The 18,892-nt window shown below is 41.4% G+C and overlaps 1 protein-coding gene across 3 annotated transcripts in view; it reads right to left on the bottom strand.

Moving 5' to 3' along the window:
* Positions 1-9,391: 9,391 nt before the first annotated feature.
* The window catches only part of PIBF1 (progesterone immunomodulatory binding factor 1), a 123,872-nt gene continuing 114,371 nt past the window's right edge, over positions 9,392-18,892 (bottom strand). For all 3 annotated transcript variants that reach the window (XM_069970611.1, XM_069970612.1, XM_069970613.1), the window contains exons 17-18: positions 10,542-10,721; positions 9,392-9,500 (exon numbers count right to left, since the gene is read on the bottom strand). In XM_069970611.1, coding sequence (XP_069826712.1) covers positions 9,465-9,500; positions 10,542-10,721 — 216 coding nt within the window. In that variant the 3' untranslated portion in view covers positions 9,392-9,464. The remainder of the gene's footprint in view (positions 9,501-10,541; positions 10,722-18,892) is intronic.

The following is an 18,892-nucleotide window of genomic DNA, read 5'->3' as shown; positions in this document are numbered from 1 at the left end:
TTTACGGTGATCACTAATGGGCTCTATTCTGCTGCCATCAGCTCTTTATGGCGATGGTGCAGAATAGTGCAGCGGCGCTGGTAATGCCCGCAGCCCCCTCCTCTCAGCTATCGGAGGTAGCTGAGGGGTTGGGGCAGAGAGTGGGGTCAGTCCCGGCAAGTCCCCTCACCAGCGATCGCCGTTATTACCAGTATAACGGCGGCCACCGGTAACGGGCATTGCCAGCGCAGCTGAACGCTTTCATCTCTTCTCACCGTGAATCCACAGTGAGAGGAGATGAGAACATGTCCCCCCCCTGTCCCCAGAATTAACCCTAGTGACCTGGTCACTGACCCTCCCCTCCCAGGGCGGCCTTATGATCCAAGATGGCCGCCGCCATCTCTGTGAACAGACTCTGTTCACAGTGATGGATTCCTAAAAATGATCAAAGCTTCATTCTCTCCACCACCGGAGGTGGGGGAGAGCATGGGGCAATGATCGGTGACCACCCGGTGTGGTCCCAGTACAAGTGATCAGCGGTATATACTATATACCACTGATCGCTTGTTCCAAATGGTGCCGGCACTTTTTTACGCCTGTCACCAAAGTCAAGTGCCCTGGATTACTTATAACCACCCCGGATTACTTGTAACCACCCCAGATTACCTGTAACCACCCCGGATTACCTGTAACCACCCCAGATTGCCCGTCACCACCCCAGATTGCCTGTAATCTCCCCAGATTGTCCGTAATCTCCCCAGATTGCCCGTATCCACCCCAGATTGCCCCTATCCACCCCAGATTCCCCGTATCCACCCCAGATAGCCCATAACCATCCCAGACAGCCCATAACCATCCCAGACAGCCCATAACCACCCCAGATTGCCTGTCACCACCCCAGATTGCCTGTCACCACCCCAGATTGCCAGTCACCACCCAGATTGCCAGTCACTACCCCAGATTGCCTGTCACTACCCCAGATTGCCCGTAATCTCCCCAGATTGCCCGTAATCTCCCCAGATTGCCCGTATCCCCCCCAGATAGCCCATAACCATTCCAGACAGCCTGTAACCACCACAGATTGCCCGTAACCACCCCAGATTGCCACAGACTGCCTGTAACTACCCCAAATTGCCTGTAACCACCCCAGATTGCTCGTCACCACCCCAGATTTCCTGTCACCACCCCAGATTGCCCGTTGCAACCCCAGATAGTCAGTGAACACCACCAGATTGCCCGTCACCACCCCAGATAGCCAGTGAACACCCCGATTGCCCATCACCACCCCAGATAGCCAGTAAAGACCCCAAGATTTCCCATAACCACCCCATACAGCCAGTAAACACCCCCAGATTGCCCTTAACCACCCCAGATTGCCCGTGACCACCCCAGATTGACCGTAACCACCCCAGATTGGCACAGACTGCTTGTAACCACCCCAGATTGCCCATAACCCCACCAGATTGCCTGTTGCCACCTCAGATAGCCAGTAAACACCCCGAGATTGTCTATTACCACCCCAGATAACCACTAAACACCCACATATTGCCTGTAACTAAAATGACACTCCTTCTCTCCTGAGCCCTGCTGTGTGCCCATACAGTGGTTTATGCCCACATAGGGGGTACCATTGTACTCAGGAGAACCTCCGTTACAAATTTTGGGGTGCCTTTCCTCCCCTATTCCTAGTGAAATTGAGAAATTTCAAACTAAACAAACATGTTATTGGAAAAATTAAATTTTTTTCATTTTTACGGTCTAGTTTTGAATACTTTCCTCCAATACCTGTGGGGTCAAAATGCTCACCACACCCCAAGATGAATTCCTTGAGGGGTGTACTTTCCAAAATGGGGTGACTTTTGGGGGGTCTATTCTGTAGACATTACAGGGGCACTGCAAACGCACCTGGCTCTCAGAAACTTCTTCAGAAAAATCATGCACTGAAAATGCTAATTGGTGCTCCCTTCCTTCTGAGGCCCGCTGTGTGCCCATACAATGGTTTATGCCCACATATGGGGAACCGTTCTACTCAGGAGTACCTGCGTTACATATATTGGGGTGAGTTTTCTCCCCTGTTCCTCGTGAAATTGAGAAATTTCAAACTAAACAAACATGTTATTTGAAAAATTCGATTTTTTCATTTTACTGTCTTCTTTTGAATACTTTCCTCTAATACCTGTGGGGTCAAAATGGTCACCAAACCCCAAGATGTATTCTTTGAGGGGTGTACTTTCCAAAATGGGGTGACTTTTTGGGGGGTTCTTTTCTGCTGACACTACAGGGGCTCTGCAAACGCAGAAACTTCTTCAGCAAAATCTGAACTGGAAATGCTAATAGGCGCTCCTTCCCTTCTGAGCCCCGCTGTGTGCCCATACAGTGGTTTACGCCCACATATGGGGTACCGTTGTACTCAGGAGAACCTGCGTTACATATATTGGGTGAGTTTTCTCCCCTGTTCCTCGTGAAATTGAGAAATTTCAAACTAAACAAACATATTATTGGAAAAATAAATTTTTTTAATTTTTACTGTCTTCTTTTGAATACTTTCCTCTAATACCTGTGGGGTCAAAATGGTCACCAAACCCCAAGATGTATTCTTTGAGGGGTGTACTTTCCAAAATGGGGTGACTTATGGGGGGTTCTATTCTGCTGACACTACAGGGGCTCTGCAAACGCAGAAACTTCTTCAGCAAAATCTGAACTGGAAATGCTAATAGGCGCTCCTTCCCTTCTGAGCCCCGCTGTGTGCCCATACAGTGGTTTACGCCCACATATGGGGTACCGTTGTACTCAGGAGAACCTGCGTTACAAAATTTGGGGTGCATTTTTTCTCATGTTTATTATGAAAATGAGATACTTTAATCTTAACAAATATATTATTGGAAAATTTCTATTTTCCATTTTTTTCCGGCCTAATTGTGAATACTTTCCTCCAGCCCCTGTAGGGTTAAAATGCTCATTATACCCCTAGATTAATTCTTTAAGGTGTCTAGTTTCCAAAGTTTCCAGTATACAAGCCTCCTAAATCAACTTTAAAAAAGAACTGGTCCCTAAAAAAATCAGTTTTGGAAATTTCATGAAAATTTGATAATTTGCTGATACATTTCTAAGCCCCGTAACACCCTAAAAAAGTGAAATATGTTTACGAAATGAAGCCAGAATAAAGAGGACATACTGATAATGTGACTTACTAACTAATTTTTGTCATGTGACTTCCTTTTTTTAGAAGCAAAGAATTTCAAAGTTCATAAATTGCAAAATTTTCTAATTTTTCATTATATATATCTCAGAATCGCTAGCATACGTTAAAGCATCACTGAGCTATAAGCGCATAAAGTGAGAGAGGTCAGATTTTGAAAAATGAGCCTGGTCATTAAGGCCCAAATAGGCTTTGTCCCTAAGGGGTTAAGAGCGGCTTGGGTACCGTACCTTTAAGAGCGGCTTGGGTATCGTCCCTTTAAGATCGGCTTGGGTACCGTACCTTTAAGTGCAGCTGGGGTACCGTTCCTTTAAGAGCGACTTATGTAATGTCCCTTTAAGAGTAACTTGGGTGCCGGTCCTTTAAGAGTGACTTGGGTATAGCCCTTTAAGAGCGACTTGGGTACCGTCCTTTTAAGAGCGGCTTGGGTACTATCCCTTTAAGAGTGACTTGGGGACCATCCCTTTAAGAGCAGCTTGGGTACTGTTCCATTAAGAGCGGCTTGGGTACCGTCCTTTTAAGAGCAGCTTGGGTACCATCCCTTAAAGAGCAGCTGGGGGACCGTCCCTTAAAGAGCGGCTTGGGTACTGTCCCTTAAAGAGCGACTTGGGTACTGTCCCTTAAAGAGCGACTTGGGTACTGTCCCTTAAAGAGCCACTTGGGTACTGTCCCTTAAAGAGCCACTTGGGTACTGTACTTTTAAGAGCGACTTTGGTACTGTCCCTTAAAGAGCAGCTTGAGTACCGTCCCTTTAAGAGCGAGTTGGGTACCATCCCTTTAAAAGCGGCTTGGGTACCGTCCCTGCTACATGGGTGCCGCAGCTCTGCTACTTTACTGACTGAACTCTGCTACTTATAAAGGTATAAGATCATTGCTCGGTTACCATGACAATCTTATTCATGTCAGGGAGACAAAATCGTTAAGGAACTTCCATATATTACATCTTCTATTGGCCAATAGTGGACATGTGACTGTATGGACGTTGTGAGGCATTGACTGACAAGACCTTAGAATTTCTATTGGCTGCTATATTTCAGATATTTGCATATGTGCTGTGATTGGCTGTTAGCCGTTAAGAGTGTGGCCATTATTTTCAATGGGCCATTATTTCCTATGGGAAATTAGAGGTCTTTAAACGTAAATTTCTTAAAAACGACAAATCCAAACCAAAAATAAATAGCACACCTGTCACCGCCGAGGGCTTCGAAAGGAGCATTGTGTTCATCAAGGAGTAAAGGTTCAATATAATCCATTTTATCAGCTGAAGTGTCACAGAGGTGGAGCCAAGCCACAGCCACACAGGTCACCTGCCACTTCTTGTTCTGACTGATTGACATACATTCTCCTGCTGTCTCTGTGACACTTGAGATGGTTGTTATCAAACTATAAAACTTTATAAATGGAGGCTAAATAATCAGTCAATTTAGCCAGCATCTGTCTTTTAAGATCTGCAGCTCTGTACCTGGTATGCAGTTAAAGGATTCCCTTTAAAGGGAATATATGGCTGCTTTTTAATTTCCAAAATAAGTGCATACTCTTTGCTGTGTCCCCATATAGTATTAGGCTATCCTTCTGTGCTCTCCTATAGTACTTTTGCCCCTCTGTGTCTCATATGCCCTCACTGTGCCCCCATATAGTATAGAGCTCCTCTCTACCTCCTCACAGGCTTACGCACTGTAGATAAGAGTGGTGCTGTCTCTATAAGAAATGTTTCTCTAACGCTGGATAACCCCTGGACCAGAGCCAATTTTTCTAATCTGACCTGTCTCACTTTATGTGGTTATAACTCTGTGATGCTTTGACTTCTCAAGGTGATTCTGAGTTTTTTCGTGACATTGTAGTTCAAGTTAGTGGTAAATTTTGGTTGATATCCTTGATTTTCTTGTGAAAAATACCATTTCATGAAAAAATTGGCAAAATTAGCATTTTCTAACTTTAATTTTCTGTGGTCACCGTGTGTTATAACATGTGATAACATTTTATTGCCAGCGTTGTATGTGTACTCTCTCCCTCTACATTTACACTGCAGATATGATTGCGTAGTTATTACACTGGAGGCCTCAGTGAGGCCTCCAGTTGTCATAACTACCATGGGGAGTCTGCAATTGCTTTTCCCTCTGTTCCCCCTATAGATGCTGCAGTCAAACTGACTGCAGCATCAATAGGGTTAACTGCCGGGATCTTAACTTCTGTGCCAATTTTATTCAAGGACACGCCAGCATGTCCATATGTGGGAATGGGGGTTTAAAATTCATGTGCCGGGACGTCCATATGCGGGATGGGGTATTTTTCTATTGTGAGTGGTGCTCACAGTGCAGTAAAATAGAACTATACTTACCCCTATTGCTCCACTGCTATTGCTATTTCTGAGTCTGCCCCACTGACTAGACCTCTTAGTGTCTGTGTTGCCATATTGGTGTCCCACGTCAGCCATTGAGTGGTCCTTGTATGATGCAGACATGTGCAGTGCAGCGTCTGACCTACATAGTGAAAGGTGCAGTGGAGAAAGGGTGGTAAGTATAGGATTTAATTGCATCCTGAGCATTAAGAGAATAACTGAATACCCCTTAAAATATCTTCCATCTTCTGGGATGTGCATGTACTAGAGCACTATTCCTTCTGTAGAATGTCTGACCATGAATGCTGTCTCTTCCCTAGTACCATGCTGAATCTCTCCTTGATGACCCGAGACTGTCTAGTCATTTGGGACTGCTCCTGGGACCACAATTGTGGAGCATCCTGGTGTCCTCTAGCTGCAAAAGTCAAGCTTCTGCACCTTATAGCCACCCATGTTTTCCCCGTACTCACTAGAGGTGCATCCAAATTCTTCAGTCACCTGTATTCAAATGCTGAACTATTGCACTAATCTTAACCATGAAACTTCTGAGATCAGAGATAGAACACAGCTCTTAAATGTCAATACACCAGATTATTGATTTTTTTTTTTTCTAAAAAGAAGCTATTTTGTGACAAATATGGATTTATTGTGTTTATAAGCATGTTTTGAACATTGTTTACAAATGTAATGATATATATATTAAACTTTTTTCTCATCAGTGTGTCCACTTTCAGCAGCAAGCCCAGCATTGCAAAGGGCATTTTGCAATTTAACATTACAGCTCAGTTTGCAGTCCACTTGCAGCAACTCCCATAGGTGACTTTGACTCGTAACGTGCCCATCTCGAACACCTATTGAGATGATTCTATGCATGTACACATGCGTATGAGGTCTACGCATGTATGTGTGTGTGAACGCATACCAGGAGCCAAATTTATCAAAAAGGTGCACAGACATTTATAAATTAGAGTTTACAGAGAAGCTAATAAATGTTAGTGTTCCACCAAGCTAATAGACGTAGCCATTTAAGTGTAGTCCGGACTGGAATCTGTTGGGATCTGTTCCAGCAATAGCGACTTTTGTACACTTTTTAACTAGTGTATGAGTCACGCTTACCACAAATGTGAGGAGAGGTAACCAGCCACAAAAAAAAAAATCTCACAAACTTCTAAACTATAAAGCGAATATGGAAGCATTTGTGACAACTTTACACATACCCACACATGTAGATAAATCCCCTCCCCCATAGAGATTAAAGGTAGGGGAAACAAATATAAACTCTAGGTAAGAGGGCCTAAGATACCTACAAAAAGAGGGAGAAAAATCTTGTGACCCCGGGGAGGATGTACTCCAGTCTGGGTGACGAGGGAGCTAAAATACAAATGACTAGTTCTATTAACAGTTTATTCATTTTGTTGATCATGTGCTGACCACAATATGCACCTAGAGGCAGGGAATGGACAAGGCTGCTCCTTGAACTAGGCCTCAGCAGACTTGTCAAGCTCGTAAAGCCAGTTGTTGCTGTAAAACTGACCAAAACTGCCTATAAAAAGGTTTGGTTCTTATGGATTATTTAGATCCTTCTTTCGTTCTTAGACGAGAAAACATGGCATTTGAATCAATTTGTGGGTACTGAAAACCAAGAACTTGCTGGGTTTGTTCACTCTGTGCTCTCTAGAAGTTAGATCATTGCTGCTACTCAGTTTCCATGGGCAGGATTGCCTACACCAGTATTTTCCAAAATGGACTCTGTTTAAAATTCCACAAAGTAATTTATTATTGTTGCACATTCATTGGTGTCACTTGGTAAAACGCATGGTACATTTGGAGAGGGCAGGGAGCTGGAACTTCATCCCTGCAGCAGCCTGTGTAGGTGGCTGCAGCTAAAGTCTAGAGCCAGAACTAAGACCCCTACATCTAGGGTCTGATGTAGGGGGTCATGTGCACTACTCAGGAAGTAGGTCTTGGGATGTGTGTTAAATTCACACTGCAGGTAAATTTGTCAAAAAACTTTCTACTGTGCGTAGATTAAATGTGAAAGATCACATTTATTTTGTAAATTCTGTAATCTGCTGTGATTTGCAACAAACCAGTCTACTGTGCTTTAACCCAGAGCAGTCATTTTGAATACTGCACCCCCCCCCCAACTATATATATGCTTGGTCATTCAGTTTGGGTTCAGTCCACTGAAACGATTGGGCACGGTAGGTATATTGTGATATACTACCATTCAAATGATGCAATGTACCCTAAAAGTCATGACCATATAGCCATCAACACAATTAACTTTCAGCAATAACATAATAGGTTATTTGGCTTCTGAGATTTGGTCAGCCTTGGCTTTGTAACTCAATGGCCCAAACAGAAAAAAAGTCAAATTTAAAATTATGCCAAATATTGCAACATTTGTCCCCTCACTCTGGACAGATAACAGGTGTAGTTGAGCTTTAAGTGCTTTAAGGTTGATATTATTAAATGCAAAAGGTGCAAGATAGTAGATGCAAATGTAATTGCTGCTCACAGCAGGTGTACAAAGAAATTCAGACAGAGAATTCCATACACACCGGCAAAATTCCTGAAATATGCCATCTTCTAATAAATGCAGGCCATAGTGCTGAACTAAGCTGAAAACTAAAAACCAGTGAATGAATTACTGGAGCATAAACCTTATGAAATGATGTGTTACCAAGAGACGGTGTCATAGGAACTTAAACCGTGAGCCATAACTTGTGTTTACAATGCTGTTATAGCTCTTCTAAAACCATGATGGGTAAACCTATTTATTTCTTTATTTTATATCCTAATGCCAGGCCCCAGGATTATATTTTCACTATGACAATTGGCATTCACGTACAGTCTAATATCCCTTGTTCCCTTGCGGACTCTAAAATGTAGACAAAATGACTAGTTAGTCAAAACATTATCTGCCAAGAACTTTACTTACACAAGTAGCTTCACAAATGGAAGTGGAAAGGAAGTGAAGATTTATAAAGCCTTTCCTGTGGAACTTCCTCTTGTACACCACCACTTTCTACATAGATTGAATGAAAGACTGGAAAAAATAGCTCTACCCCTAGACTAACCTTTATTAATATATTAACCTTTTCTAGACTGGGTCAATTTGTACTTTTGCATTTATCTGTTTTCCTCTTCTCCTTCTAAAAACTATTACATTTTTATTTTTCCATATCCAGAGTCATTGACTGTATACACTCACAATGCAATCACCAGTGCTGCCGGACGAATTCTGTCCTTGGTGCGCATCTGTACAGACATGCCAGCAGTGGGTTTTTAATAGTGTATCCTGCCACCAGCATAAAATGATAGTTACACTTTGAATCTCTCTAAGAGACTTTTATAAGCAATCATTAGATTGCTTATACTGATCCATTAAATGCTAAGGTATTGCATGGATTAGTTAGATTGGTGCTCATCACAGAGGCCTGGTAAAAGCTGCAATCATGTGCTGAGGAGTCATGATCGGACATTAGACAAGTGCTGCACCTGTCATTTAGCCAATTAAATGATGCAAAAACTATTGATCATAGCATGTAAAGGGTAAAAGTGCACCATCAGCTATCATGCAGATGGCGGTCATAGCAGCTAACACCTGCTGTGTGTGGAGCGGGATCAGCTCCTGAGCCTGCTCCATATACCCCTTCTTGACACTATTCTGAGCCATTTCTAAACCTTTTTTTTTACGACCAGACAACCAGTTTAAAGTACAGTTATCATTAGAGTGTTCACTGTGCTGTGTCCACCTAAGGACATGCATGAGCGCAGCCTGACAATCCTTTTAAATCTGCTAAAATATACTTCAAGTCACACATAATTATGACAATGTGATTTATTAAAAGGTTTAAAATATTGTTAAATACAAAGCATTTAAAAATATCACATGATTAAATAAAACAAAAATAAAATCTTCAGCGGAAAGAATAGTCTTCCTCATCGCTTGTGCCATTCTGGAGCTTCCTTCTTTGTCTGCAATAATAAAAAATAAGGTCAAAATGTAGAAACTGACTACAGGTTGATTTAAAAAAAATAAATAATAATAATAATCAATCTATCTCATAGACCTTTCAATAGGTAAAGAGCTTAATTCACACAAAAGGCACTTTTGGAGTATGTATACTTTGCCATTGCCCAATGATAGGTATAATATGGATTTTTAGGATTCTGTAATCCTGATTTGCTCAAAACATGTTGGAAATTTGTACAGCAAACCTGTCAATACAATTTTAATTTAAAAAAAAGTAATGAAGATGCTCGCTAGGCCATTTTATGTATATATTATACAATTTCCTTTCACTGTTAATCTATAATCCTGTTATATTGAAAAAGTAATACCTAGTGCAGGGCCTGAGGGGATGGTAAATGACACATAGGTTCTCCTTTTGATGTCTTTGAATTCCTGCATCACGGTCTGTCCCTCAGGCCCTGCACTAGGCATAACCCATTTTACCAGGGTGTCCCTGTAGACATGTTTCTATAGCACAAGAAGTGGGAATAAATCAAACTTTGGATACTTGCACTCTTTTATTTCCTTTCCCCTTGGTAAACGGCTAAAATCTATGCTTTGCGTCAATATCCTTAAAAAAACAAAACAAAAAAACTAATGCAAACCTAATGTTACGTCTCACATTTTTATCCTTTTTTAAAAAAAATCCCATATACTTCAGTTGCTTTCAGTAATAGCTCAATTGGCCAGTGACTTACTTTATACACTATATTAAGTCAAACAAATAGCCCAGTGGTCTTTACATAAAAGTTTTGGCTTCCACTTGGTAGTTTCCACACATAATTTCATCAGCAATTGAGAAAAATATATGTAACTAACAGAATACAAAAATCAATGTCACAATGAACAAATAAAGTGTCAGGCAGAGTGGAAATGAAAACTTCAAATAAAGCCATAAAATATTACAGATAAACAAGGAATTCTCAATCCACAATTTTATGGCCGTTATAAACGGTCACATGTAACAAATGGCAGTTTACGATTAACTGAGATGAAGCACTTACAAACAGAGTTGGCTGCGGTCTAAATACGTTCACGTCCTGACAAGACTGCAATGCAGGTTCTGGTGACGCAGATTTCACTTTAGTTGTGCCATTCCTCACAAGTTCTTTAGGGCGAGATAAAACGTCACCCGCTTGCCTTTTCTGAAGACCAAGTAGGACTTGCTTCATTTCAGCCAACTCCTGTAAAGAACAGGGACAGAAAGATTTTGAGAAAGATGCCACAGCGTTATCTGACCTTGACTATTGCTGCTTAGAGAATTACAAGCCTAGCTGTGTATATGTCATCTAGAAGGTGGCTGAAGGCTTTGTCCACCTTCACAACAATTTGTGTCAAAGTATGTAAATACTGATGTCTTACTGATCTGTTTCTACAGCATATAATACAGACGTGTGTTTATAGGAACAGGTTAGAAGCTGTGGTCTGATCCTTCAGTCATGCTAACTTCCTTTTCTTTATACTTTTGGTAGGTTAGCAAGTAGAAAGAGATAAATAAAAGTAAGAGCATATTCCAGAATCCCTGGCAGCACAAGGATTTAAAGGCTTACCTGCACTTTCAGGTAAGGACAGTATTACATGGCCTGACATTTTCTGTAAGCAACATGGCCCGGTTTTTGTTAGATGGGCGCTCGCTTACTGAGCCTATTACAGGGGTAGAGAGCTGCTCCAATGACTCCCATACGGTGCATATACACAGATCCTGCTCCCTTATAACTTAACAAAAGAGCCCCCTGCAATGTACTGGCATCCAAGTGGGTGGAAAGGCTTCTTCAAATAAGGAAAACGTACATTGGCGAGTATTTTAAAGTGTAAAGTACAAGAAATGTATCTTTAATATTACTTCAAGACCATGAATTCTTATTAGCTATTTTACACCTGGGTTCAAGAACACTGCTGTAAAATAATACATTAGAAGTCTCTCAAAGAAGAGGCTGAGAACGTCTACATTTTGTAACCATGTTTTATTGCCCTGGTCTGTTTTGACCATTTATCAACTAAGAATCACTTACCATATTACTGACACCTCCAGGAACATCAACCCTATTGCACATCCTTGTGTCATCAGCAAATAGACAAACTTTACCTACCATACCTTCTCCTATGTCACTTACAAACATTTTAAAAACCTAAAACGCTTGAGAGTTTTAAACAGAGGTAATTTACAAATCTGTATAACTTTCTGACCCCAGTGGATTTGAAAGATTTTTTTTTTTCTTTTTGCCAGAGTAATTTTTTAAGGACCCAGAACAGATCCTTGTGGCATACCACTAGTAACCAGTCTCTGCTTTGAATACACTCCAGTAACAAGAACCCACAAGAACAAATCCACTGAACTATCCAGGGACTAGGTCCAACTTTCATTAAGGCCCCCTTCACACGTCCGGAAAAACCATCCGGATTTCCTATCAGGAAATCCGGACGGATTTCCGGACCCATACACTTTAATTAGTCACGGACACCCTTCCGGATTTCTCCGGAAGGGTGTCCGTTCCGGAAAATAGATCCGGAAAAAATAGGACATGTCCTATTTTTATCCGGAATTCCGGCCTGGACGCTCCCATAGAAGTCTATGGGAGCGCCGGAATCACGGGCACTTTCCTGAAGTACATCAAGAAAGTGCCCGTGATTCCGGATAAGTGAGAGCCGGCCGGCCCCCGCAACCACTGGCACCCCTACCTCCCCACCGCACAGGCAGCGGCAGCACAAGCCTCCCTCCCGGCGCCACGACCCCCGCCCTCGGACAGCTTCCACCAACTCCGCCCCCTCCCCCCGGACCAGACAGCTTCCAACCCCCGCACCCCCCCCCCCCCCGGACCGGACAGCATGCACCAACCCCCCCTCCCACGGACAGCATCCACCCAACCCCCCCTCCCCCGGACCGCAGCCGCCGGATTACCCGTACGCACAACGCCAGCGCCCCCCCCCCCATGACAGGCCATGATGGGAGTTTTACTTCTGCTGCCTTTGGCCATCCAGGTTGCAGAAGTACAACTCCCATCATCCCTTATGTTGGCATACTAGACCATATTAAGAACTATTTTTTTTTTTCTCATCAGGAAATCCTGAAGGTTTTTCCTGATGGTTTCCTGATGGTAAAAACGGATTACTGTCAGGAAATCCTGATACTATCCTGATGACATTTGAGGTCTCCTGATCAGGATTTCCTGACAGTAAAAACTGACACGGACGTGTGAATGGGGCCTAACTCTTCTATCAGCTCTTTATAGGAACTGTATCATAAAAACATAAATATTGTAGGCAGAAAAAGGCCACCTGGTCCATCTAGTCTGCCCATTTGGTATCAAAGTCCTGATTCATGACATCCATGCCATCACTTTCATTCACTTTTGTCACAGTCGAAGAAATCAATGAGATTGAGTCTGACATGATCTGCCCTCAGTCAAGCCATGCTGGTTTGGGTCCATTGGGTTGTTGGTTTTAGGTTATCAATTATGTCATCTTTTTATTTTTATTTTACAGGCCAGATAACTGGATTAACAAAGAAAAAAATCCCCAACACAATAAAAAAAATCCCACAGCACGATTCAATATATACAAACAAAAGGGAAAGCGTTTCTAGGGAAAATATGAATGTTCTTTACTTTTTGTTTAAAAAGATATAAAAAACACACTCACACAGGTACCAACACTGGGGTCCATTAGATGTCACATGAAAATAATTCTTTAGAAAATCACTGGCACTGCTCCCTCCACCAGTCTATAATGTTGTGTCTTATCGGACTATACCACACTCGGGACCACAAATGCATACATCGGAGGTGCACCTCACAGGAACAGGGGGGTTGACAGTAGGGCACTGTACGCCTATAACACATCCCCTTCCACAAACCTGGGTCTCTGGAGGGTCTCTGATCCACAACCTGACGCACGTTTCGCTGAAATAGCTTCTTCCGGGGTATGTAGGGGGAAACATTGTATGATCGCAACATCACTACAATTCGTTTGGGGGTGTCTTGGTATCCCATTTTTTGCATTTGTGTGGACATAAGTGTCCGTTTTGTAATTAATTATTTTCATGTGACATCTCATGGACCCCAGTGTTTGTGCCTGTGTTTTTTATATAAATTTTTAAACCATAAATAAAGAACATTCATATTTTCCCTAGAAACGCTTTCCTTTTTGTTTGTATATAGGCCAGATAACTGGCTTATAGTTACTGGGCTCTTCTTTTTTATGTCTGAATAATAGATGGGATTGGCTGACGACTGTTTAGTCAATAATTGCCCCATAGAAAGGCCATTGCAAAGATTTTACCTTTTTATATGCAGTCGTGGTGTTGTTCATTTTTACATCAACTCTGCGGTGGAAATTGAAGCTGGAGGTCACTTACCTCCCCTGTTCCAGCGCCGGTGCCCGAATCGCGCTGCCCGGTACTCCCGTCCCGCGGGCGCTTCCTGGTCAGAGCTGCCGCATGAGACGTGACGTCTCAAGGCAGCTCTGCCATTCAGCGGCCGAGGCGGGACCCCTTCAAATAGTAAAGGTTTGTTCACACTGAGGAATTTCAAGCTAAATCTGTGCTTAATTTTCTGCGTATTCTGCTAGAAATTCTGCCTGTAAAATATGAACAGAGCAATGTCCCATTGTGTTCAATGGGATTTCTGCTCTGTTCTTCACTCAGCGGAATTTATGCATGGAATGTTCCTCCATGGATGCACTTTCTGCCAAAGAATGGAGATGTCAATTCTTTGGGCGAATTCTGCTAGAGAAATCACATAGAAGTCATCGGGTCTTTGAATTTCCACTTTCTGTTCAATTCCGCGCCAATTCCGAGCCTATTCCACCAGAGCCAAAGAAGAGGAAATTTCAAGAAGAAAACATTCCTCTTCAATTCCTTGCCTATTCCTCAATGTGAACATGCCCTAATGGTAGATACATGAGGCTACAGACCAGTAACAGCATCCTAACTCTTACTCAAGGGCTGTGCCTGGCATGGCGGTAGCTAAGCCCCATTCTGGTTAAACAGACTTATTGTTCTAACCTAAAGCAACACTTTCACATAGTAACAGGAAAGCTGAAGAATGGTAATGTCTGGAATCAGAATCAAGGACACAGTCTTTTACTGAAAGTTGTAATGTTGTATTGCATTTCTGCTGATCATCAAAATACATGTTTCTATTCCCCACCTCAATGTGCTGAACAAGATGGAGAGTCTGTGCTTAGTTATTTAATATTAACTATTTGCATAAGTAAGCCATGTGCAGTGGCATGTTAAAACATCTCAACTGCACAGCAGCTGTTTAAGACGACTGCATAGCGGATGCCAACATGCTGCTTCGAGTTGTAAACTCTGCAGTCATGTTGCCAGGGGGATACATAGACTGAATTGCTTGATGAAAATAGCTCAGACAACTATATTGGTATCTACATGCTCCATCATTAGAGATAACATCAGGCTATGTTTTGACATTAACAAGTGGTCTGTGTACTCATGCCACAAGATCTCAGGCTGGAAAAACAACACCAATAATCAAAAGATTACTGGGAAACGGAGAGAAGTCCTGTCACAGCTCTTCTCAAAGGATTTGTATTAGCACATATGTAAAGCAACAAATTGTGTTATTATCATTCGCATAGAAGTAACAAGCAATTTTCATGTATCTTTCACATGATGAACAATGAGTGAACATCCTCACTTTGAACGCAGGTTTCCCTTAAGGAATTCCAGAGTGATGATGAGTTCACATGAAGTGCTGAGACACTGACGGTGACTTAAGTTTCTGTACCTGGGAAACTATGTGCATCTGATTACACATGTGATTATTAGACACAACTCAACATGACACCATTGCATCAAAGCTAGGCAACAATGGTTAGTGGCTGGGAAAGAACGTCCTGAATTTTATTCACATGTAATTGTGTAAATGTCCATAAAGCTAAGGATTTGAAACTAGGGCATTAAAATGACTTAGAAAAGAACAGTATGAATGAACAGTAACCTCGATAATAATTCAACAGGGATATGCTATATAAAATTATTCGTATTGTTACACACACTTCAGAAATGACTCACACTTTTGTTGGCACAAAACAACTATTTTCTGGGCATTAGTGCCCCTTGTCATTTTTCTGGAAATTCCTTTTTTATTTTCTCGAAATAATACCTATTTTACAAAAATATGGCTATTTGAAGGGATGTAGGACAAGAACTGCTGTATGGAAAGATAAAAAAGCAGCAGTAGCTTTAAAATCAGTAAGTCATATATTAAAGGGACTGTGTCATGGAGCTTGTGTTACGTGAATGTACCAGCAGTACATTCGCTTTAAGACTTGCACATTGATAGAATGGCACCGGTGCGGGGTAGCTGGTGCCACGGTCCTTCTTTTCAATTGTGGCCTGTTCCCGTGTACAGTGCTGTTCTATTCCTGGGCACTGGCCAGGGCTAAAGCACTGGAGGAAACCCACCTCTGGTGCCAGGGTATAGAAGGCACCATACGCGGGAACCGGGCTGCGGTTCAAATAAATAGGACTGCTATACCGGCTTCCCTGCGCCAGCGCCAATCTATCCATGTGCAATCCTTGAAGCGAATGTACTGATGGTACCTTCACTTTAAGTAAAGTAACTTTCATCACTATACTGCTTTTATCCCCCATGGATATAATCACTTCATGGTTTCCTCTCCAAACTGTCACCCTGCTGCTGCCTTGCAACAATGCAGGCACTTTGCCACAATCCTCCTGGCTTTCAGGTTCAATGTAGACCAACTGCCAGTACTTCCTGGAGATTGCATTTGAACTGATTATGCCATGTCTCCCCTTTTTTGTTTACGGTATAAAAGACAGAATGCAGACTCTTACCAAGATGGAAACCTGATGAAAAAGTACTCAAAAATGTGAACAAAGCTTAGTGGACCTTTTTTTTTGCTGTGAAATGTTGCAATGCTTATCTCTTTTTCTGAACTTGACACAATGACAATGGATAAAATACAACATTTTAAACACCAGGTAAAGTTTAACAAGCCGAAAGATTACATAACTAGTCCGGAAAGTACAACACTGAGTAATGGAGAACCAATTTCTAGCAAGTAGTCCCTTATCTTTACAATGTGTATGGACTGGACACATTATCATATTCCCACAAAGCACAAATCCCATAATGCCCTGGCCAATATAACATACACTTTAGACTTTTAAAAGTGCTTAGACAAGTTAAACTGAAATCACAAATTTAAGCTTTGTGGCAAGTCTGTTAATGTCATATATGTTGATCTGTTAGCAGGTGTGATGTAGAAATGACATACAGCATGAAAAAAAGTGCAGGCCGTTCAAAGTTATGGCTGTGGACACATACATACAAACTACATAGAGATAACAGTACCAATACACCATTGTATACTCCAATAGTACTTTTTCCTCAATACCACATTATAACAGGCCATCAATTTTACAAGACTTTTACCTCCTCTAACAAACACTAGTTCCTGTTGTTTGTAAATTAGCAACATATTCCCCATCACTATCATATACACAGATTATTGCTTAAACATTTGTTGCATAAAGACTGCTGCTCATATGCCCCACAACAAAGGGCTACAAGAAAATTCCCTCTATGTATCAGAATGGAGAGCTGTTAAAAGGGTTGAATGTGGGTGTGACCCTAATTTAAGACTGGCCTACGAGTACATCGCGCTTATTAAATGTCCCCCCTTTCATTGGCAGACGAACCCACCACAAAAGGCTGAAGAAAGTATAAGGTGTGTGGGGACCTTAGAGAGGAAGATCCAAGAAAGGGATTGTGTGTAATGAGGCAAGCCCCTCTCAATACAACCACACACACACACAAAAGGGGCATTTTTTTATGGAAAACCTAATAAAATGTCCCTGCCATTAGAAAAAAAACAAAAAACAAAAACATCTTTTTGGAACATTTTATTTTTGATTTGAACACTACAGAAATGTATTTTTTTCTTTTATCTTATGTTTTTAAGTAATTAACATCCTCTCATAATATAGTGCATGAGATACTGTACAAAATATTTATAAACCAATAAAATATTGAACAAAAATAAGAAAAAAATCTATACATTATAAATCTATACATTATAAATCTATACAACTTGCCTCGTGCAGTGAGACAAAAAAAGGCAGCAAGTCAGAGAGTGGCACCCAAAACTGTGAGCTTCTTCTGGCTAGTTGTAGAGCTTGCTCAGGGTCTGAACACTCAGACCCTCACCCATTACAGCTTTAACCGATCAGTATGTTTTTGGAGTATAGGTGAAACCTCATTAAAAAGAACTATAGTATAACTTTAGTCTTCTAGATTGAGGTCTGTTGAGGAAAAAGTTTAAAGCCAGTTTAATGAGTTCACTGTGTCCAGTATAAAGTGTGAGAAGCAGAGTTCAGACTTTAATAAGCTCACCAATAAAGTATTTACTACCTTATTTCCTAGCCTCATGTGGCCTGTTTACTCACATTTCCTATGTAACTTGGATTTGGATCAGGAAGAGCCTGATTCAGTAGACTATGCCATATGCCATTACAAGATTACCTTGCTAAGTTTGTTAGCGTACTTAAAATGTTCTTTTATTCTGAAATAATAGCACGGAGGATTCCCAAAGCTTTGTTAATACATTATATCCTTATCAGTGTTTACATCAAGAAGCACTCCTGTGCAGAATGACTTCAGCGTTTACACAGCTGCAAGTCTATAAAATTTCATTTAACTCCCTGATCCACTGCCAACCTGGCCTATATGGCTTCATATGGTGAGATGTTTTCAAGCTCTGACCACCTATTGAGGGCAACTCTCCCCCATAGTAATGAGCAGCATGCCACTTCAATCCACTAAACCAAACAATTGACTCAAAAGGGTTTTCAGAATTTTTTTTTCTTCTTAAAGGCGCAAAATAAATTTTTCTTACTAATGCCTTATCTCTACTATAGGCTTTCATGTGTAATGCTAAATGCTGTCAAAAAAGGAGTGCATTCAGAAGTAGGTAAATACTTCAGTGGAAGCTCCTCTGCTGCATGCCTGTTAGCAGCCTTAGGTCCTAATGTTTTCATTTACACTTAAAGTCTTTAGGAAATCTTTTATAGTATATAATAATTATAATGATTTTCAAAACTTTATAAATCTACAGGTAAAAAGGTGACCATACATCTTAAATGCAGCCCTTTCCTTTACTCAACCATCGGCCACGGATCATGGAGAGGTGTGGTTAATGGTAGATTATCTTAACTAACTTAACTTAATTAACATTTTTAAAGAGAGCAATCAGCCAATAAGCAAGCATTTTCTTAAAGGGGTTGTCCAGCAAAAATCTTTTTCCTTTAAATCAACTGGTGTCAGAAAGTTATATAGATTTGTAATTTACTTCAATTGAAAAATCTCAA

This window comes from Dendropsophus ebraccatus, chromosome 5 (genome assembly GCF_027789765.1).
Source record: "Dendropsophus ebraccatus isolate aDenEbr1 chromosome 5, aDenEbr1.pat, whole genome shotgun sequence".
Taxonomy (NCBI): domain Eukaryota; kingdom Metazoa; phylum Chordata; class Amphibia; order Anura; family Hylidae; genus Dendropsophus; species Dendropsophus ebraccatus.
Note: the sequence above shows the minus strand (reverse complement) of the source record. Positions and strands in the feature narration are given on the sequence as shown.